Genomic DNA, 23014 nt, shown 5'->3' on the forward strand with positions numbered 1-23014 from the left:
TATGTCATCTAGGCAGACAGAAATATCTCTGATGAGGTGCTTGATCCAGGACTTAGAACAGAGCAAACATTCCTCAGTTCTTATCACTGCTATAGTACCACACACCATGAGGGAGGCATCTTGATATGAAGCAGAGGCTGCCCTATAGAAGTGTACTGACTAATATTCAGAGACTTCATATCAAGCTTGGTGCTGTAGTAACTCCCACTGATAAAATAATAGACATATGCATAAGCAGCTGGTAAATTGGTGAGGACATGGTTGTCTCATCACTTGGCAATTGTGTCCTCCATGTCTTGGTTAGCTTGGGCAATGGCACTGTCAGACCATTTTAGATGATGGACAATGAAGTCCCTCACACAGAGAGACTTGCTATTCTCAATCCTTCTTCCAAATGTCTTCAACGTAGAAGAGTGCTGATTCAGCTAATGGAGATTGACCGATAGAAGGAGGTCGGCTTGCTTGTGCTTGACCTGAAGCCAGGAGATTCCATGATGACTGTTAGTGTTGAGTCTCTCAGCATCACTTCTGATGATTGTGCCCCACCCATAGTAGGTCAGCTCTGCTGATAGGATGGCACACATCAAGGGATCATTATCCAGGATGGGAAATGGCGAGGAAAGGTTTAGCGGGATATGGGCTAAACATGGGGCAATGGAACCGGCTCAGGAAGATACCTTGGTCAGCATGGACGAGTTGGGCCAAAGGGCCTGGTTCCATGCTGTTTAACTCTGTGACTCTTGGATATTGTGCCATTGGCTGATAGGTATGATTCTGTGTGTGATCACAAGATCACAAGACAAGGGAGCAGAAGTAGGCCATTCGGAAAGGGAAAAAAGAAAAAGAAATGAGAAAAGGGGGGGGGGGAGGAAAAAAAACTATTCTAATCCCAATTTCCGGCCTTATCCCCATATCCCTTGATACCCAGACTATTTAGATATCTATCTATCTCTTCCTTAAATGCCCCCAATGATCTGGCCTCCACTGCTGTACCTGGCAAGGAATTCCACAAATTAACCACCCTCTGGCTAAAGAAATTCCTCCTCATCTCTGTTTTAAACCTGTACCCTCTAATTCTAAGATTGTGCCCTCTGGTCCTGGACTCACCCACCAAGGGAAACAGCCTAGCCACATCTACTTTGACCAGTCCTTTCAACATTTTAAATGTCTCTATGAGGTCCTCTCTCATTCTTCTGTACTCCAGTGAGTACAGTCCAAGAGCTGACAAACGCTCATTATACGTAAGCCCTTTCATTCCGAGAATCATCCTCGTGAATCTCCTCTGAACCCTCTCCAACGTCAGCACATCCTTCCTAAGATATGGGGCCCAAAACTGCACACAGTATTCCAAATGAGGCCTCACTAGTGCCCTGTAGAGCCTCATCAACACTTCCTTACTTTTATACACTATACCTCTCGAAATGAATGCCAACATAGCATTCGCTTTCTTTACCACCAATCCAACCTGGTGGTTAACCTTTAAGGTATCCTGCACGAGTGCCCCCAAGTCCCTTTGTACTTCTGTACTTTGAATTTTCTCTCCTTCTAGATAATAATCTGCCCGTTTATTTCTGTTTCCAAAGTGTACAACTGCACATTTCTCAACATTGAATCTCATCTGCCATTTCCTTGCCCATTCTCCTAAACTATCTAGGTCTCTCTGCAAGCTTCCTGTCTCCTCAATACTCCCTACTCCTCCACCTATCTTGGTGTCATCCGCAAACTTAGCCACCAAACCATTTACTCCATCATCCAAATCGTTAATGTACAAGGTAAAAAGAAGCGGCCCCAACACCGACCCCTGCAGAACACCACTAGTAACCGGTAGCCAACCAGAACAAGATCCTTTTATTTCCACCCTTTGCTTCCTGCCAACCAGCCAATGCTCCACCCGTTCTGTTATCCTGCCTGTACTGCCATGACCTCTCATCTTACTAATCAGTCTCTTATGAGGCACCTTGTCGAAGGCCTTTTGAAAGTCTAAATACACAACATCTACCGCCTCTCCCTTATCCACCCTACCGGTGATTTCTTCAAAAAACTCCAATAGGTTGGTCAGGCAGGATCTTCCCTTCACAAAACCATATTGGCTAGGACCTATCTTGCCTTGCACCTCTAGGTATTCCATAACCCCATCCTTGAGGATAGATTCCAATAACTTTCCCACCACTGAGGTCAGACTAATAGGTCTGTAATTTCCTTTATGCTGCCTCCCTCCTTTCTTATACAGTGGAACTACATTTGCGACCCTCCAGTCCTCCGGAACCATGCTGGAATCTATCGATTCCTGGAAAATTATCACCGATGCCTCTGCTATCTCTAAAGCCACCTCTTTCAGAACCCGGGGATGTACCTCATCCAGTCCGGGAGACTTCTCAGTCTTTAGCCCATTTAGTTTTCCTAGCACCTTCTCTTTAGTAATCTTAACTGAACTCAGTTCCATTTCATGAGACTCCTGACTAACCAGCACATTGCTGATGTCCTCCACAGTGAAGACCGATGCAAAATACTCATGCAGTTCCTCTGCCATCTCTTTATCGTCCATTATAATATCTCCTGCACCGTTATAAATCAAGCTGTTGTTTGACTGTAGTCACTCCAACTTTGGGACTGATCTCCAAATATTAGTCAGTACGCTTTTATAGGGTAGACCAGGGTGAGTGTGCTTTTGTTATGCCCAAGTTCAGTGGAAGTGCTCCATCCACTTTCTTCTCCCCCCCCCTGTTCTTTGTACAGGTTTGTTGGGGTGTAAGGCTATGTTGTGGAGTAGTGGGTGGGGACAAGGCGGGGTGATGTAGGCAGAGGAATATTATATCTTCAGTTTGTAAATCACAAGAGGGTGGGTTGAGGGGGAGATGATATACATGAAGGCATGAGGGTCACGTCACCTTCAGTGGTTTCAGACTTGACACTGGCCTCAGGCACAGGAACAGCAGCCCCTATAATGTCTCCTCTCTGAGGGGGTGGGGGGGGGTGCAGGTGACACAGTCGTGCCTCCTCCACTTAGTTCCTGCTGCCTTCTGTTGTGCGTCACTCTGTCCTGCAAGGCAGAGGGAAACAAATCACTGAGTATTGTGCAACTGACTGGACGATGTGGACACCATGGTTGAAGAGCTGGCGAAATGTGCAAGGTTAGGGTGTGAAGCTTGTAGCAGTGTTTAAGTGTGATGATATGGAGTGAAGCACATGGTTGTTAGGGATGAGACCTGATTAATAGAGATTATTGACAGGTGACTGATGGGGACACAAGAGGTTCTACAGATGCTGGAATCTGGAGCAACGCGCACAAAATGGTGGAGGAACTCAGCAGGTCAGGCAGCATCTATGGAGGGAAATAAAAAGTCGATGTTTCGGGTCAAGACCCTCCCAGGACTGGAAAGGAAGAGGGCAGAAGCCAGAATAAGGAGGTCGGGGAGAGGGAGAAGCACGGGCTGACAGGTGATAGTTGAGTCCAGGTGAGAGGGGGAAGGTAGGTGGGTGGGGGAAGGGGGATGAAAGGGAGTGATATAAGGAGGTGATAGGTAGAAGAGGCAAAGGGCTGAAGAAGGGGGAATCCAGTAGGAGAGGACAGACCATGGAATAAAAGGAAGGAGGTGGGGAATAGATGGCCAGGTCATGAGGGTGGGGGAGGGGAAAGAGAAGGGGTGAGGGGGCCACAGGAATGAGGGAAAGAGGGGAGGGTGACTGATGTGGGTGTGTTGTACTGAGCAGGAGCTGATGCTCATAGGACATTTGGTTGGATATGGCACCTGAAGAAGCAGTCACTAACCTCATCCACTCCTGTGATGTCACCAAGCTTCTTACAGCACTCCACCAAGGTGAATGGAGTGTTTATTCTTTCAGGACATGTTAGCAGCACTGGGAAGGCCTATCACTGACTGTTCTTGAACTGTGGTGAGCTGGGTCATTTGAAAGCTTCTGGATCCACACACAGGCTAGAAGAGGTAAGGATTGCTGATTTCCTTCCCTAAATGAGTGAACTAAAAAGGGTTTAACCAGGTGGGTTTTTACAGCAATCCTATGATTTAATGGTCACCATTACAAGGATTGTTTTCTTAAGTTCCATATTACTTTATCCTCTGTAACTAACTAAATGAAAGTTCTCTAGCTATTGAGGTGAGAGTTGAGTCTATTTGCTGGCTGTAACTCCAGACTTGTGGATTATTAGTCTAGCAACATAACCGCAATGCACAATACCCCTCTTGATTCCTAGTGGTTACCTCCATCGTTATTGGCTTCCATTATCTTCTGAATGTTCACCTGGTCGGCACATTATATCCATTAAATGTGCACCTTAGATCCTCGTACAGAAACTATCGTTCACATCCTCTACTGAGGCTACAGCACAGCATGCAAAAACCTTGGAGCCTGTGCTCTCCCACATTGTGGCATTCTTCACTGTATCCCTGCTGCCAGAGTACAACTCCCTTTTAGAGGTACAGACTGGAGATAGCCATTTGCTGTTGCATTCAGCAGAAGAATAGCAGGATTAACTGGAGACACAGACTGCAGATGCTGGAATCTGGAGCAACACATGAAACGCTGGAGGAACTCAGCAGGTCAGGCAGCATCTGTGGAGGGAAATGGACAGTCAACACTTCAGGTCTGTCCAGATGAAGGATCTTGACCTGAAACATTGACTGTCCATTTCCCTCCATAGATGCTGCCTCATCCACTGAGTTCCTCCAGCATTTTGTGTGTTGCAACAAGTTTAACTGGTTAGATACTAGAATCATTGGAATATTTAGGCAAAACACAGTTAGCATTGTCCCAACATTCAAACAGCTGACATATTGTAATTATTTTTTGCAATCTCCATACCATTTCTCAATGTCCGTCGAGTTTAGCGTGCCTTGGAATGATGTAATTCACACAGGTGCTCAGCAGTGATTAGGGGTGGAGTTGATCCTTTGATGGGACCAACAGATTACTATATCCTTTTAAACAAAGGTACTCAGTGGTGCTGTACTGTTTTGAATATCCTCGGCAGTATGCGAAGCTGGTTGAATTTCTGCCTTATATATAACACAACTGCATTGTGATTTGGTTCTACTTCTCGATCCCGTGAGAGCTGTTACCTCAGCCAAAGCCAACATAAACTTGGAAGAAAATTTGTACAGTTCTTGTATAGCCTAGCAGGCAGCCCAGAGTCCTTCAGTGACCCTATGAAGTAACAGCCTCCAGCAAATCAAGCCCATAAAAAAAAAGGACTATCTCAAAGATTTACAAGGCTTACTCCTGGGCAAGAGTTTGCTCCCATTGTATAAGTAATAAATAGTGTTTTTGCTGCAGTCTCTAAACATATTTGGTTGATGTTTTGTATAACAGAATCCCATTGCATCCTTGAATCAGTATGTTCTTAATTACTCTGTCTGCTCCTGGCCCCATCCTGAGGAGTTACTGTGTTACGCAAACTGACTTTTTCCCAACATCTAGCCCCAGTGGCCACAACACATAAACTTTTCCAGCTTTAGTCCTATTTGTAACGATCAGGAGCTGGATATTCCACACCAAGGAAACCTAGTAAAAATCAATCTTCTCAGTATTGGGGGAGAAACTCCAATGACTGGAGACATATGTCATTGAAAGGTTGCTGCAGTTTTTGCAATCAACCCCAGGACAATGCTGCAATAGTTCCTCAGGGCAGTGTGACAGGGCACCTGCTTCATCACTGACCTTTCTTCATTATAAGGACAGAAGTTCGGCACTGATGATTGTTGTGTTCATTTCTAATCACAACTCCTCGGACAATGAAGACAAAATAGATGCTAGGATCTGGAACAAAAAATCAGAATGCTGGAAGAACTCAGCAGGTCAAGCAGCATCTGTGGAGGCAAAAGGTGTAAGTGTAAGTCAACGTTTTGGGTCAAGACCCTGCACCAGGGCTAAGAGGGAAGATTATAGGTCCAATTTCTTTAGTCATTCTTAACAGGACAACCCTCTTATCCCAGGAATTAGCCTCATGAATCTCTTCTGGGCTGCACTCAATGTTTCCTAAAGGGGACCAAAACTATGCACAGTACTCCCAAGTGTGGTCTCACGAGCATCCTGTACAATTGTATTCGAAGTAGTGAGTTTGGCAACTGACTCACCATATCATTAGCCTCGCCTTCAGCTGGGCATGAATGGGATACAACACCTGAGCTATAAAGGAGAGAAATGCCTTGAGCTTTCCTTACCAGTAGTGATCCAGTAGCATCCACTGGATGTGTTCCTGTGTGGCTCATGTGGTCAAATAGCTACTGATGTTCCTTTCTACTTTTACACGGTAGTGTAGTGGTTAGCATAATGCTTTACAGTGCCAGCGACCTGGGTTCAATTCCGGATGCTGTCTGTAAGGAGTTTGTACATTCTCCCCGTGTCTGCGTGGGTTTCCTCTGGGTGCTCCGGTTTCCTCCCACATTCCAAAGACGTACGGGTTAGGAAGTTGTGGGCATGCTATGTTGGTGCCGGAAGCGTGGCGACACTTGTGGGCTGCCCCCAGAAGACTCTACGCAAAAAGAAGCATTTCACTGTGTGTTTCAATGTACATGTGACTAATAAAGAAATCTTATCTTACAAGCAGTGGGTAGTCACGTGGGAAAGGTCAATGGAAGTTGACTAGAGAGGGTCAGCAAAGTCAGGAGTGGGAGAAATAGGAGGGAGCATTTACTGGATAGGGGAGAGGAAATGGAAAATAATAGGGCTTAATGATCCAGTAGCTAGAGAATGCAGTGTATCTGGGCTCACTTGATAGCATGCTCTCTGAGTACTTAGTTCCCATCAGTAGATTAATACTTAGAGCAGTAAGACTGAAGGGGACATTAAATCTTCTGCTTAAATGTGGATTATGTGCATGGACTTTGAAACTATATACTTAATACAATTACCCTGAAGGTCCAAGATAACTTGGGCCTAATAATCAGGACACTCCTCCCTTGCCTGTTTCCTGACACTAACTCATTCTTTTATCATCTGATATAAGCAGGTTTCAGGCAGATTTGCTCCACCTTCTGCCGGACTGGTCTGATAAAAGTTAGACCAGGGGTTGTAACTTGTGACTGCTGCTGACCCTGCCGGGGGAATTGTGTATGGGAAGGACCGGAATTGGAATTTATTTTTCTTGCTATGTCTGTATGTTCACATTCCTTCCTGAAAGGCACATACTTTATGTTGTGCTTTTCACGGTCACAGGATGCCCCGAAATACTTCACAACTGAAGTACTTCTTCAACTGTTGATCTCTAGTAAATGCAGCAGGTATGTCTCACAGCAAGATATCACCAACAGGAATATAATAGGGACGAGCTCATCTGTCTTAATGATAGCAACACACAAAATGCAGGAGGAACTCAGCGGGTCAGGCAGCATCTATGGAGGGAACTGGACAGTTGGCATTTTGGGCCAAGATCCTTCGTCCTGATCTATGCCCTTCACCTTATCTATGTCCTTCATGATTTTATATACCTTAGTCACCACTCAGCTTCCTATGCTCCAGGGAAAAAAGTCCCAGCCTATCCAGTCTCTGCTTATAGCCCAAGCTCTTTAGTCCTAGTAAATCCTCATGAATCTTTTCTACACCCTTTCCAGCTTAATGATATCCTTCCTATAGCTGGGCGATCAGAACTGCACACGATACTCCAAGTGTGGTTTCACCAATGTCTTGTACAGCTGTAACATGATGTCCCAGCTCTTGTACTCAGTGCCCTGACCGATGAAGGCAAACATGGCAAATACCTTCTTCACTATCCTGTTGCCACCGTCAAGTGTCAGTCTGCTCAATTTCTCCACATCTATTTGAGAACAAAATTGTCTAGCTTCTCTGAATAAAATATAAACCAGATGTCTGGCAGCATCTTTGGAGAGAGAGAGAGTTGACATGTCAGGCCAGTGATCTTCCGTTGGAACTGGAAGTAGTTGAAGGTGTCACAATTATAGAGGCAGGGAAAGGTGAAAGAGAGGGGAAAGCAAGGGGCTGGTCTGTGGTGGGGAGGAAGGGATGATGGCGCAAAGCGAAAGATGGAGCAAAGGTAGGTTTAGCGGAGATGTATTAGGCAACAGGAGAAATGTGAGCAGCAGCTACTGCCTGAGTATTGTTTATGCTGTGAATTTATTAAACTAAATACTGATGTGTAGGCTGTTGCAAAGTATGCTGTTGAAAGGTGTATTGTCTGACCTCTTGCCACCCTGTCTTCATACATATCTCATAGAAGACCTTTGAAGTCACTGGTCATTGCGGTAAAAATCTATACACATTCACAATTTTGCTTCCAGTTTTGAGTTTGACAGAAGTGGGCAATATGCATGTTTGTTTCTGCAGACCAAGTCAGGAGTGTGGGACTATACCCAGGTACTGCTCTGCTTCTTTACATTATCCTGGTGCCCTTCCTTACGCAGAAAAGCCCTGCTAATTCAGCTGCTCAGCACAAACCTCACTTTAAATCCACAGCATTCACAGCAAAACCTCAGTGCAATTCCACGGACAAGGGTTACTTTAAAATATACTATCTGCTGGAGGAACTCGGGTGAGCAGCATCTGTAGGGGAAAGGATTGTTTATGTTTTGAGCCGAAACCCTGCATCAGGATATTTGTTCTGAATTGTGTTCTTGTATAATTTTATATAATTTATATTTAATCTATGTTTTTGTGAACGTTGTGCCTCTAATGCTCTGTGCCTGTGATGCTGCTGCAAATAAGTTTTTCATTGCATCTGTGCACACATGTACTTGTGCATATGACAATAAACTCAACTTTCGACTACTTACCTTAAAATAATTCCTCAGAAATAATGCATATAAAGGTCATGATTTCTGTTTATTGATGCCAATCCACTGCAGTTTTTCAGAAACTGGCAGCGGTCTCACCAGATGCTCAGAGTATTCACTGCATTCAAATCTGCTGGGTGTCAAGTTTTATTTGCATTGTATTATGTCTCATTCTATGGAATCTACTCAGAGAAACAAGATATTCAGTCTGATTGGTCCATGATGATGTTTATGAGCCTCTTCCCAGTCTACCTCATTTCATCAGCATCTCCTTCCACTGTCTTGATCTTCCAGCTTTTTCTTTGCACACCAGCAATATCCGTAGATCTAGGGGTAGATTCGAGAGCACCCTAGCAGTGGGAGTAGGAGATGGCATGTACAGAAAATCACGGAGACACATGAGGCTGGAGGTGGTGGAAACCGAGCTACTGGAGGGATTCAGCAGGACAGGCAGCATCTGTGGAGGCAAAGGGTCGAAATTCCGCATCAGGACTGACAGTTTAATAGGGAGATAGCCAGTATAAGGAGCTGAGGGGGAGGGGTGAGACAGGAACTGGCAAGTGAAAGGTAAATTGGTTTACTATAGTCACATGTACCAAGACACAGTGAAAGATCTTTGTTTTGCATACCAACCATACAGATCATTTTATCACATTAGTACATTGAGGCAGTACAAGGGAAAAGCAATAACAGAATGCAGAATAAAGTGTTACAGTTACAGACAAAGTGCAGTGCAGGCAGACAGTAAGGTGCCAGGTCATCTTAGAGTCATAGAATTTAGATTTAAGGAATAGAACGATTATAATGAAAGTAATGAATAGATCTGTAGAGAGCAGCTTGCAGTGATTCACCACACTCTGGCACCATTGACTTCCTATCAATGTTAATTAAAGTTATAGAAAACAAACCACTTGCCACCATTTTGAATGAGGGTTGCTGCTTTAGATGCAGCAGTCGTGATTAACGTAAAGCTGAGGTGTCAGATGAGGAGTATATCCAACTCCCAGCTCAGAGCATTACTGTAGGCCTCTTGACTCAAGACACCACCAGCTAGCCATCAGCACGATCTATCCATTATCTGTAGTGTCAAACAACCGTGAACCAAAGTGCCTTGTTCCTTCTCATTTTCACAGCTAGATCATTCTTTAAAAAAAAGTGATCATACATATTACAGTCACAGTTGATAAGTATACATATTCCAGTATATCTTGTCTTCCCATGGATCCAGGTGAGGAGATGTTGTTTGGCAGATGGAGTCAAGTGGGAGAGGGAGGAGTGGGGATGGCGACAGAGGCCGGGAGGTGAGAGGCGGCGGCAACACAGGGCTGCAGATGGTGGGATCTGATGGGACAGGAAGGTGGAGCATGGAAGCAAATAAGGGAGGTGGGGAGGGCAGATGGGAACAGTGGGGGGGGGGGGGGAGGGGACCCAGTGGGAGGAGTGTGTGGGTGAAGGGCAGGTGGAGTAGGGGAGGGGAAAGTGGGTGATGGCGGGTGGGGTTTGGAAAGAAGCATGTGTGAGAGGACCTTGGGAGATCGGAAGGAGAGAGACAGAGATGGAGCAGGTTACCTGAAACTGGAGAATTCAATGTTCATGCCATTGGGTTGTAGACTACCCAGGTGGAATATGAGGTCCTGTTCTTCTAGTTTGTGTTGGGTCTCACCCTGGCAGTGGGGGAGGCAGACAGAAAGGTTGGTGTGGGAATAGGAATTAAAATGGTTTGCAAATGTAAGCTTCAGATGGCCATTACGGACAGAGTGCAGGTGCTTGGTGAAGCAGTTGTCTAGTCTGCTAAAGGAAATCATCATCAGGTGATAAAAGTTCTGAAGACCTGCAGGGCAGGAGGGGACCTTCAACGTGTTCCCATTGTTGTAATGGAAGCGGCTCCACAGCTAGGGTGAGCACAGCAAGATCCCACATGCAGCAAAGTGACAAGAACCAGATTTAATAAACAAATGTGATTTGTTACCCATGTTACACTCCGTACACTCTCCCACAAACTTACCTTATCTCACCCCATTAGCGTCATTTCTGTTCCTTTCTTCATAATCTTGACCACACTGAATGACACGATGCATTCAGCCCTTGCGCACTTTCAAGAAAATAATCAGACCCTTTCCCTTGTTACTCCATTGCTCTGCTAATTTTTTCTAATCACCTCTACTCAGATCCTCAGCTGAGACTGTTGAACTTGCTTCCATTGCTTTCCATGAATTGAGCTCTGGATCACAGTTTCTGTACAAATCCACAGAACAGTCTCTTGGCATTGGTGCTGCAATGGTCATGGAACAGTACCCCAAATGAGGGAGTGCAGGAACGGAGACCTTCCCTCAACATGTGCATTACTCAAGCTGCAAACTTCTGTACTTTCAAAGGGCGGTTTGCTCCCTCTCAGTTAGAGGGGTCAAGTCCAGCACCAGATACTTCAGCACTAACCTTCAGTCTGGTAGCAGTGCCAGAGGTTCTATCTTTCAATGAGATTTTAAAACTGAACGCTTGTCTCTCTAGGAGGTGTAAGATATCTCTGTTTTGAAGAGATAGGGAGTTCCTGCTGGTGTTCGGGTCAAAATTTATCACTCAATTATATTCACATTACCTGGTTGTAATCATATTGCTGTTTGTCTTAGCATGCTGTGCGCAAATTGGCTTTTGCACTTCCCATGGTACAGGACTGAGAAGAACCAAACAAAAATCTTCATGAGCTTGGCAGGTAGATGCAGGATATTTCCCCCGGCTGAGGAGTCTAGGACCATGAGTCACAGTTTCAGAACAAATTGGCTGTTTCAAATTGCGAGGAGAAACTTCTTCACTCAGGGGTGGTGAACCTTTGGTGTTCTCTAACCCAGAGGGCTGTGGCTCAGTTGTTGTGGCGATTGGTAATTGGTTTATTATTGTCCATATATACCAAGATAGTGAAAAACTTTTGTTTGCATGTCATCCAGGCAGTGGTACAAAACAAAAAAAAAGCAGAATGCAGAATGTAGTCTTATAGTTAGTTACAGAGAAAGTGCAGTGCAGATAGACAAATAAAGTGCAAATGCCATGACAAGGTACATTGGGAGATCAAGAGTTCATCTTTATTGTACAAGAGCTCCATTCAAGAGTTTTATAGCAGTGGGATAGAAGCTGTCCTTGAGCCTGGTGGTACGGGTTCTCTAGCGTTTGTATCTTCTGCCCGATGGGAGGGGGAGAAGAGAGAATGTGGCGGTGGGGGAGTGGGCCTTGATTATGTTGGCTGCTTTCCTGAGGCAGCAGGAAGTGTAGACAAGAGTCCATAGATGGAGGCTGGTTTATGTGATGGACTGGACTGAATTCACAACTCTCTGCAATTTCTTGTGGTCTTGGGCAGAGCAGTTGCCATACCAAGCTGTGATGCATCTGGATAGGATGCTTTCTGTGGTGCATCTGTGAAAATTGCTGAGGGTCGTCGGTATCATGCCCAATCTCCTTAGTCTTCTGAGGAAGTAGAAGCACTGGTGCGCTTTCTTGGTTGTAGTATCCATGTGGATAAGTTGTTGGTGACGTTTACCAGAGATGGATAAATTTCTGGACATTAATGGGCTCAAGGAAATGGGGACGGTGCTGGAAAGTGGCACTGAGGTGGAAGATCAACCACAATTGTGATGAATGGTGGATTGGGCTCAAAGGTGCTCCTGCTCCTGTCTCTGTGTTCTTGCACTTCATGGACCATAAAGCCCCTTGGGATGTACTCATTTTATAAAAGGCTCTATATAAATGCAAGTCTTTTGTTGTTTTAGGGTTCTGCACACTACAATCTTTCTGTCCGACAGTCAGCTCCACCTCTTCCTTCAGACACAGCTGTCAACAACTCAGATCGAGGCTTGTGTTCAGGGTCACACTTCCTTCTCCGTCAACGAAGCCATCCTGAACAGTGCCAAATGCGGAAAGAGCATCGCGCGCGGGGAGGAGGCAGAGGCGCTCGGGCCTATTGGCTACGAGTGTGAAAGGTGATCCGTGTCCTGTGGTTGCTACGGCAGCTTGTCCTGTGATATGTTACATGTGTACACGTGGATTCAATCCATCCATCACCAGGAACATAGCAGGAGTTGTTTAGTGCGACGTTCTGGGTGTGGTAACACAGATGCCTGAAAGGGCTGTGGAAGGGGTCCACCTAGAACTTCCAACAGGGGAGTGGATTGTGTACTTGAAGGACCTTCTCGGGGGTGTGGGGTGGGGTGGGGAGAGAGGATGGGCGAGGGGGACTAATTGAATCACTCTTTCAGAAAGCTGACCCACAGTGGGCAGAGTGATTTCCTTTGTTGCAGCAAGAGTCAAAGGAAGCATCTTCCAGCAGTTTATCTGCGTCCCACACCCGGCTGTTATTTAGTTCCACAGACTGTAGTCAATTGGACAGGTCATATAATGGGCAGAAGATGTTATATTGTCTATTCTGCATCCCCAAGTCCAGGTTTATTCCTGTGGATTCTGTGCTGAAGGTACTATTGGATAGTGTTTTAGTTTTATCCACTGAGTTTACATCAGCAGTAATCTCCCCGATTCTCACTGTCAGTGAGTTCCTCTTTCCCAAGGATGTCTATGATCTCCAAAGACCCATAAACATGTGTGTGGTGCACTGTGCAAGGAAACATTCACAGGTTCCTTTGAGGACACAGTGGACTGAGCCAGCACTGAACCTGAGGAAAAAACTGAAGACTTATTGAGCAATTTCACAGAACAGGTCAGAGTCAATACGTGGCATCAGTCAGTTACAGACCAGTGCAGATGAGGAAGGCAGGCTCCTCCCCTAATGCACATGTTTTGTCATTAAAACAATCCTAATTTTATGACTACTTTAATTTCAGGTTCCGAAAAAGAATTCAAGTTCTGCACATTCTGTTGTGTTTTGAACTCTGGATTCTTGTGTGGGACATGACCACTATCATCACCCTAGCCACTGAGCTACCAAATGCCTCGCAACCCAGATGAGCGATAGGTGGTATCTGCCCCATCCTAGAGACATTGACACAGGCAGGCAGCAGCCTAACGAACAACCTCTCCACCTAATGGACAAAAAGGAAGAAAGTCTCACAACTTCAAGGCAGTTGTCATGACTTTATGATGTCCCAAGGAGGTTACATCTGAAGTGTAGTCGCTGTGAAGCACCCAACTGTCTTATTGGAACTCTCTGGGTGGTGAAATAGCAGCTTCGTTTAAAGTCTTTCACACTGCAGCCCGGTAGCTGAGTGCGTGTTATCTGTGGTGGATTAGTGCTGCATGCTATCTGATGCCAGTCTCAGGAACTAACTTGCCCTTTGCTTGTGTTTAGCTCACCCTGTCACACTGTGGAGAACAGCATCAAAAGCACGTCAGAGATCTCTGAGTCTCTGGAAGAGCCAGCTGCCTCAGGAAGGACATGAGGTCCATGTTGGAATGAAATATTCTGCATGATTGTGAACCCACCCCAGTCGTCGGACTGCAGTGATGTCCTGACACTCTTGTTGTCAAAAGACTTAAAATATTGACTGGATTAAACACCGGCTGTGTGTGTGTGACCCTGAGAAACACAGCACTGAAACACTGGACTGTTACCTTGGGAAACTGACTATGACTTGATTGGTATTCATTTGTCTCAGTAACAGAGGAGCAAAAGTAGTTGGGGAAGGAATTTGCAGCAAGTCCCAGAACGTCTTCTTCTGCAGGTTGCTTGTGATGGTTGTAGGAGTTCCCAGGAGAGGTACCATACAAGCCGGATGCCCCGTATTCCAGGGAGGATGACGTTTTGCTTTTGTCACCTCCCAAGATGAACGGTCCCAGAACACTCCCGCTAACCTTCTACCCTCTGCAAACACCAGCTCACGCCGAATCCTGCTGACCCGCCCCTACATCATTTCTTTCACTCAGCACTCCTCATTCTCGCTGTTGGGCTCTGGTTTGGTCCAACAATGCCTCCAGTTTAAAACGTTCATCTATGTGCTCAGCTCCCACCACACTTCCCCCCCCCCAACCCCCACCATTGCTGTCAAATCCTCCAGCCCAGAGACCCACTGAGATCTCTGCACTCCTCCAGTTCTGAGCTTTTATGGATCCTGATGTGAATCATTCCACTGATGTCTGTGCCCACAGCTGCAGAGACCTTACGTTCCGAATTTCCCCCCCACACCACCCCGCCTCTCACTACCCCTTTCAGACATTGTTTGAAATCATCTGCAGTCCGGTTTGTTTCTCTGTTATTTGAAATCTACCTCTTTTACCAAACTTTGGCTGCCTGTCCTCCTATCCCATGACAGGTTAACAGCGTTCCTGTGAAATACCTTGAAATGTGTTGCATTAAAGTTGTCTGTTCTTGTGAGAAGCTAATTGTGAGTTTAGCAATGTAAAATGCTTGAACCCTGTACAACTGTGTGTGTGTGTGTGTGTGTGTGTGCGTGCGTGCGTGTGTGTGTGTGTGAGGGGGTGAGGTGGAACGATATTTTACAAAATCACTTTGAGGTGCCTTCTGTTTGCTAAATGCTTTGTTTCTCTTTGAAGACTGGAAGCACAAAGACTCGTGTAGTTCTGAACTCATGTGGACAACAGAGAGACAAGTTGTCACTGCTGGGTCTACAGAGGGCAGCTGGTAGAAGAAAGATCAGGTCTCAGAGCACCCTGCAGCCGGTGAAGTGTAGTCAGTGTTGTAATGTAGGAGACCCAGTAGGCGCTTTGCACACAGCAAGATCCCACAAACAATATATGATAAAAGGCATTAGTAAGGTTGGTTGTATTGGCCAGGAGACAGTCCCGTACTGGGAGTGCCTGTCTTGGTTTCTGCTGAACCAGCTGCATTCCCTTCCCACCTGGAACTCTTCGATCGTGTGAAGAAATGAAAGTTTAAGTAGAGTTGTAAAACACCACAACGGAGGATCTGGTTGATGCACCTCTTCAGTTTGAACAAGAGTTCAGCAGATTTCAACAGAGCTTGTAGCAAACTAGACTGTACCAAAATCCATAAAAGGATCCACAGTATTCGCTGACAAGGTATCGCCAGTTTAATCCAACTACAACTGTAATTGTGTGGAAGACAAATGCTGCTTCTGTGTTTTGTTTCAGAGAATGAGTCTGCTGCTTAAATAAAAAGAACCTGCACAAATATTTAACAAAGTGATCCACTTGACTGGCACCACATTCACTCCCAGCACTGCCGGTGCACCGTGACTGCAGATTGTACTGTGTGGAGAATGCACTGCCTGTACTTGGCAGAGCTACTCAGACAACACGTCCCGTCCTGTGATCTGTTCTGCCCAGGACAGGACTGTAGAAATTGCAGGATGGGGAGCTTGGGCACCTCCTGATTCTCCACGGTGCTGCAGACATTCCTTCACCAGCGCTAGGTCCAAATCCTGCATCTCCCCACCCAACAGGACTGCTCCAGAGGTTGACTGCACTGGAGCCGAGAGAGATCTGGAATTGGTGGTTGATCCAATGCCCTTAGCTTTTTACACCTCCACCCAAAGCCCACATTCCTCCTCATTACCTCCCAGGTTACAATCTTTTGTTGACTTGCTGCTTCAGCTTAGAAAGTCAACTTTGGTCACCAGCAAGTGTCAGTGTTAGCTCCTGTTCCCCTGTCCCTTCCAATGTCCGATTCCATTGACACCTGGATGTCACTCCCCCAATAACTCGCGTCCTGACATTGCATCACCGCTGCTGAAACCTCCAGTCAAAGCTCTGTAATCCAGCATGTACCAGTTAAACAGTTGGCCCTGGCAGTCCCGTCCCTGTGGTCAGTGTGGGCTCTCCCTCTGTCCCATGGTCAGTGTGGCCTCTCCCTCCCTCTGTCCCATGGTCAGTGTGGCCTCTCCCTCCATCCGTCCTATGGTCAGTGTGGCCTCCCTCTCCATCCCATGGTCAGTGTGGGCTCTCCCTCCCTCCCATGGTCAGTGTGGGCTCTACCTTGCTCCTGTCCCACTGTGACCCTGAGCTCCTTCTGAGAGCCCAGTCACTGGTGGTGTTGGTGTATGAGGTGCCAGTGTTTGAGCTTTTATTTCACTGACCGAGTTCACGAGGTGGATTTGAGCTCCCTGAAACCTGCCAGATGGAGAATCCCAGTGTCTTCAGCCTTCACTCTGCTTCTCACAGAATTCTTAGAGTACAATATATCGATCGAAGGAAAGAACATATAGAACAGAGAACTTCGGCCCATGATGTCTGTGCTGAACACGATGCCAAATTAAACTAAGTCCCTTCTGCGTGCACATGATCTGTATCCCTCCATTCCCTGCATGTCTGTCACACCCTGCTTTGTCTGTCTCACAGCCTCTTAAACCCCACTATCGTATCTGCCTCCACCACCACCCCTGGCAGCCCGTTCCCGGCACCCACCACTGTGTAAAAAAACTTGCCCCGCACATCTCCCTAAGCTCCTCCCCCGCCACCTTAAATGCATGCCCTCCAGTATATTTACACGGACCCTCTAGCAGCATCTCAGTAAATGAATGACTTTGACCAGGTGAGCTGCCTTTGATTTCACAAGGAACGTTGTCCAGGCACCAAGGAAGATATTGCTTTCCTTCACATTGTCAGGGGATCTTGGAACAGCCAGCCAGCAGGGGGATGAGGAAATCACGGAATCTGCCAGCATAGAAGTCCATTCAGTCAGTTACGCCTGTCCTGGCTCCTCAAAAGAAATCCACTTCGTCGAGTTTATTGTCATCTGCACAAGTCCATGTGTGCACAGGTGCAATGAAAAACTTCCTTGCAGCAGCATCACGGGCACAGAGCATCAGGTAAGCAGCATTCACATGAAAAACATAAACTGAAATTATACACAATCCCACACGAAGATTTTAACCCTGCGCACTAACCTTCAAATATTGTGAAATTGCAAGTGGACACTTATCCCCCCCACCCCCACACCACCCCCACCCCCTGCCTCCCAGCATTGGTTTGGCCTTTATTCTGGGAGGTGACTGAGACCAAAGGAGCACAATGGGGGGGGGGGGGGGCGGGGTGGTAGGGTGGTTGTTGGGGAGTCATAAGACACAGCAGCAGAATAAGGCCATGCAGTCCATCGATTCTGCTCCTCCATTCGTTCATGGCTGATTTGTTTTTCCCTCTCAACCCCATTCTCCCTCCTTCTCCCCATAACCTTTGACACAAGTCAGTGCCTTCAGCAGGAGGAGTCTGGAGATAGGGTTGGCTTTGCACACTAAATAATGTTTATAGGTTATGTCAACCATAAACCAATTTGTATATTGCAGATTGAGTATGACAGACATGCTCTGAGCTATGCTTGTGAGTGAGGTCTTGGCACTATGCCAAGGACTGCCAACTCTTACATAGAACATTACAGCACAGTACAGGCCCTTCAGCCCACAATGTTGTGCCGACATTTTATCCCGCTCTAATATCTATCTAACCCTTCCCTCCCACAGACCCCTCCATTTTTCTGTCTAAGAGTCTCTTAAATGTCCCTAATGTATCTGTCCCCACAACCTCTGCCGGCAGTGCGTTCCACACACCCACCACTCTCTAGGTAAAAAAACTTACCTCTGACATCCCCCTCATACCTTCCTCCAATCACCTTAAAATTATGCCCTCTCGTGTTAGCCATTGTCGCCCTGGGAAAAAGTCTCTGACTGTCCACTCGATCTATGCCTCATCATCTTGTGCACCTCTATCAAGTCACCTCTCATCCTCCTCCTCTCCAAAGAGAAAAGCCCTAGCTCACTCAACCTATCCTCACAAGACATGCTCTCCAATCCAGGCAACATCCTGGTACATCTCCTCTGCATCCTCTCTTGCCGGAGAGAATCCTAGAATCTTCGGCACCTAACAAACTGTTTCACCATCTTCTATATTTATCATACGGCTAATAAAGAGTTCAATGAAATTGAAAGAATTAATGTCCCCAGGATCTCTCTCCCACAGTCATTCAGTGCCAATGAATCCTGGACGTTGTTGTAATGTTGGAGACGCTACCTACCCACGGTGTGTGACCCAGTTCCACCGCATCACTGCTAACGGTGAATATAGGCGCCGTAGTCAGTGTGGAGCAGGGTTGAGGGCCATTGTCAAGAGTTGCCCACACCAGGACCATGAGGTCACTGCAGCCACATTTCCACAGCTTGCTCCAACCAAGCGTTCGAGCCATACAGCACGGAAACTGTATGTAGACAAGCACTTGATTGTCAAGGGACAGAAGGCTGCGGACCAAGTTCTGGTAAATGGGATTTGTGTAGATGAGTGGGCAGGGATGTGGTGGGCTGAAGGGCCTGTTTGTGTGCTGTACCACAGTGTGACACAGGAAGTGAGTGTGGCACAGCATCACACTTAACGGGTGTGAGTGTGGCATTTGTAACTTCATTTTCAATGGCTTAGGGCAGCAACATGGCACGTGATGGGTTAAACTGTTGAGTAGCAATTCCACAGACATTCATTCTGCAGTTCGAACACAAGCCGGGATGGGAGTGATACAAATCCAAGCCTGACACAGCGTGGGTGGAGGAACAGAGACACAGAGCGGCAAACAGTAGTAGCCAAAAGGAGAGGTTGGACAAACTCAGGTTGTTTTCTCTGGAGGGTCGGAGGCTGAGGGGAGACCTGATAGAGGTTTATAAAATTATGAGAGGCATAGACAGGGTAGACAGTCAGTCTTTTTCCCAGGTGGAAATGTCAAATACTAGAGGGCATAGGTTTAAGGTGAGAGGGGGAAAGTTTAAAGGAGATGTACGAGACAAGTTTTTTTACGCAGAGTGTGGTGGGTCCCTGGAACACCCTTCCAGGGGATATGGTAGAGGCAGGTACGATAGCAATGTGTAAGAGGCATTTAGACAGACACATGAACAGGCAGGTGACGGAGGGATATGGACCACGTGCAGTTTAAATTGGCATCATGGTTGGCACAGACATGGTGGGCCGAAGGGTCTGTTCCTGTGCTGTCCTGTTCTACATCTGTGTTCACTACATCTGCAGATGCAGGTAACAGAGCATTTGAAATGAAAGGCTTCACGGCAGGTCCTGTTTAACTTCACAGAAGGTTTGACAGAGTAGATGTTCCCACTGTGAGAGAAATGGAAGCTAAGGGAGAGTCACGAATAAATCCGATGGGGAATTCAAGAGGAACATTTCTACCCAGAGAGTGGCAACATGATGGAAGCTGTTCCACAAGGGAAGGTGAATAAACACTGAGGGAGATGTCAGCTGATAACAAGAGGAGGAACACTCGAGTGGAGCAGAAACACCAGCATGGAGCAGCCAGACCAATCGTGCTGTAAACTCTGCACAATTCCACATTAAAACATGAGGACTGGCACCATGCTACATCGGTGTGGTGAGCTCTGCTCCCCCGTTTACCCTGCCAGTTAATCCTGCATAATAGAAATTAGCTGGAGAATTTTCATTGTAATCAACTGGAAATTATTTTGCAATTAGACCTACGATGAAGACGTCATAATCACTTATCCATCAAATGTGAGCAACAGTGCACGTCAGTGGGATGGTAGCAGATTGACAGGCGCGGTGAGTACAAGATACACGCAGAATGAAGAAAGCAAATAGCTAAATGGTCGAGGTTATTACTGAAGGCAAACTGAGATTTGCCACAGTAATCTCATTGTAGGATCTGGAAGATTAGATTACTGTCTTGCAATCACTCCCTGGTATCCATGAATCCTGATGCCGATCTTCCTGGGATAACACAATCAGGCAGCTCGGAGCAGGCGTGTCGGCCCAGAGTGTCTGACCAGCTCTTCAAAAGTGGTGTCCAGTTGTACCCAGAATAAAGAACCTTGAATGCTGCCTCGCACTGTCTTTTGTTCCTCTCTCAATCTTGCACCAGTGTCGTTGTCGTTGTTTAATCTGCACATGTGTACGTTATGTTTATGTTCATATAAGCTATTATTAATTTATGTTTGTCCTTGTACTGGGAGGAGTGGGGGGAGTTGATGGGGATGTGAGAATAGGGTACAGGGAAAAAGTGGGGGATGGGACTGACGAGAATGCTCTGTGAGCCGGCACAGACTCGACGGGCTGAATTGCCTTCATCTCTGTCATAAGAAAAAATGAACCAAGCAGGCATGGGCAGGCATGGTAGTTTAGCGGTTAGCATATCGCTTTGCAGTGCCAGCGACCTGGGTTCAATTCCCGCCACTGTCTGTAAGGAGTTTGTACGTTCTCCCCGTGTCTGCGTGGGTTTCCTCCAGGTGCTCCGGTTTCCTCCCACATTCCAAAGATGTACAGGTTAGGAAGCTGTAGGCATGCTATGTTGGTGCTGAAAACGTGGCGACACTTGAGGGCTGCCCCCAGAACACTCTACGCAAAAGATGCATTTCACTGTGTGTTTGGATGTACATGTGACTAATAAATCTTATCTCATGAGAGGGGTGAGTGGCCTACTCTCCTTCTGTTTCCCTTTCCTCTGTGGGTGAAGTTTCTTCTCACCTCTGGCCTGAATGCCCGGGACCTCATTCTGTGGCCCTGACCCCTGTCCCTGGACCCAGGGTCGAAACGTCCAATACCAGAGGGCATGCATTTAAGGAGAGAGGGGGAAAATTCAAAGGAGATGTGTGGGGCAAGTTTTTTTACACAGAGAGTGGTGGGGGCCTGGAACATACAGCCAGGGGTGGTGGTGGAGGCAGATACGATAGAGGTGTTCAAAAGGCTCTTAGATAGGCACATGGATGTGCAGGAAATGGAGGAATAGGGACCATGTGCAGATTAGTTTAATTAGTGCTGCACAACATTGTGGGCTGAAGGCGCTGTTCCTGTGCTGTTCTGTTCAATGTTCTATGTGGTGCTCTGCGAGGGAGTTCAGGTCAGTGGGTGCAGGAGGTGAGAAGGGTGATGCCGGTGATGGGAAGCGGACAGTGGGTGAGGGCTTGTCAGGAATGTTGGAATCTCCACTCTGGGGTTATTGACAGTGAGTGTGGGGTACACTAGTTCTGTTGTAGATGACCTTCCCTTCCCAGGAGCCCAGTTGAAGATTGGGCCAATGGCCATGGTGCCTTTGGATTTGATGACAGACTGGGCAACATCACACCAACCGGTGGCCACATGCCTGAGCCACTGACAAGGCTGCAGTCCCCAGGTGCAAGGCAGGAGACAGGGTTCTGTGCTGGAGGGTTCGGCCAAAGGGAGGACCTTGGATCCAGAATAAAAATGTTGGAAACATTCAGCAGGTCAGGCAGCATCTGTGGAGAGAGAAACAGAGTCACCATTTCAGGTCGGAGTCCCTTCGACAGAACAGGGAAAGAGAGAAGTTAAAAGAAGTTAGTTCCAAGTTGCAGAGAGGGTGGGAGAGGGATGGGGGACAGAGGGAATATCTGTGATAGGGTGAGGCCAGGGTTGCTGAGAGGATAATTTGTAGAGATCAAGGGGTTAATGAGAGTGGTTAGAGAGAGAGAAAAATGAACAAAGCTTGTACAATGAGGGCACCGCATTTTCTCTGTAACTGTAACACTATATTCTGCATTCTGTTTTCTTTTTACTACCTCAGTGTACTTGTGTGTGGAATGATCTGTCTGGATGGCACGCACACAAGAACTGTTCACATGTGACAATAATAAACCAGTACCAATAAGAACAGCTTCTATCCCGTTGTTATAAGACTCTTGATGGACCTCTTAAATAATAAAAATGAACTCTTGATCTATCAATCTACCTCTTCATGCCCTTGCACCTTATTGTCTGCCTGCACTGCACTTTGGTAATTGCTAAATTGGATTCTTATTGCCACATGTACCGAGGTACAGTGAAAAGCTTTGTTTTGCATGCCATCCATACAGATTATTTCATCACATCAGTACATTGAGGTAGTACAAGGGAAAGCAATAATAGAATGCAGAGTAAAGTGTTACAGTTACAGAGAAAGTGCAGTGCAGGCAGACAATAAGCTGCAAGGCCATAACGAGGTAGATTGTGAGGTCAAGAGTCCATTTTATCGTACTGGAGAACCATTCAATAGTCTTATAACAGTGGGATAGAAGCTGTCCTTGAGCCAGGTGGTGTGTGCTTTCAGGCTTTTGTATCTTCTGCCTGATGGAAGGGGGGAGAAGAGACAATGTCCGGGATGGAAGGGGTCCTTGATCTTGGCTGCTTTACCGTGGTAGCGAGAAGTATAGACAGAGTCCATGGAGGGGAGGCTGGTTTTCATGATGGACTGAGCTGTGTCCATAACTCTCTGCAGTTTCTGTGACACTATATTCTGCATTCTGTTTCTTTCCCCCTTTTGTACCACCTCGATATACTTATGTATGGAATGATCTGTCTGGATTGCACGCAAAGAAAAGTTTTTCACTGTATCCCGGTACATGTGACAGTAATAAACCAACTAC

The 23014-nt window shown here is 46.5% G+C and overlaps 1 protein-coding gene across 3 annotated transcripts in view; it reads left to right on the forward strand.

The window, feature by feature from the left end:
* LOC127582913 (sorting nexin-11-like) overlaps positions 1–15836 on the forward strand; it is a 92041-nt gene extending 76205 nt beyond the window's left edge. For 2 of the 3 annotated variants that reach the window (XM_052038561.1, XM_052038562.1), the window contains exons 7-8: positions 12503–12712; positions 14032–15821. In XM_052038561.1, the coding sequence (XP_051894521.1) occupies positions 12503–12712; positions 14032–14122 (301 nt within the window). In that variant the 3' untranslated portion in view covers positions 14123–15821. Of the gene's footprint in view, positions 1–12502; positions 12713–14031 lie in introns of all 3 variants that reach the window. The other variant, XM_052038564.1, reaches the window with a different exon arrangement.
* The last annotated feature ends 7178 nt before the right edge of the window (positions 15837–23014 follow it).

The sequence above is a fragment of the Pristis pectinata genome, chromosome 25 (assembly GCF_009764475.1).
Source record: "Pristis pectinata isolate sPriPec2 chromosome 25, sPriPec2.1.pri, whole genome shotgun sequence".
Classification (NCBI taxonomy): domain Eukaryota; kingdom Metazoa; phylum Chordata; class Chondrichthyes; order Rhinopristiformes; family Pristidae; genus Pristis; species Pristis pectinata.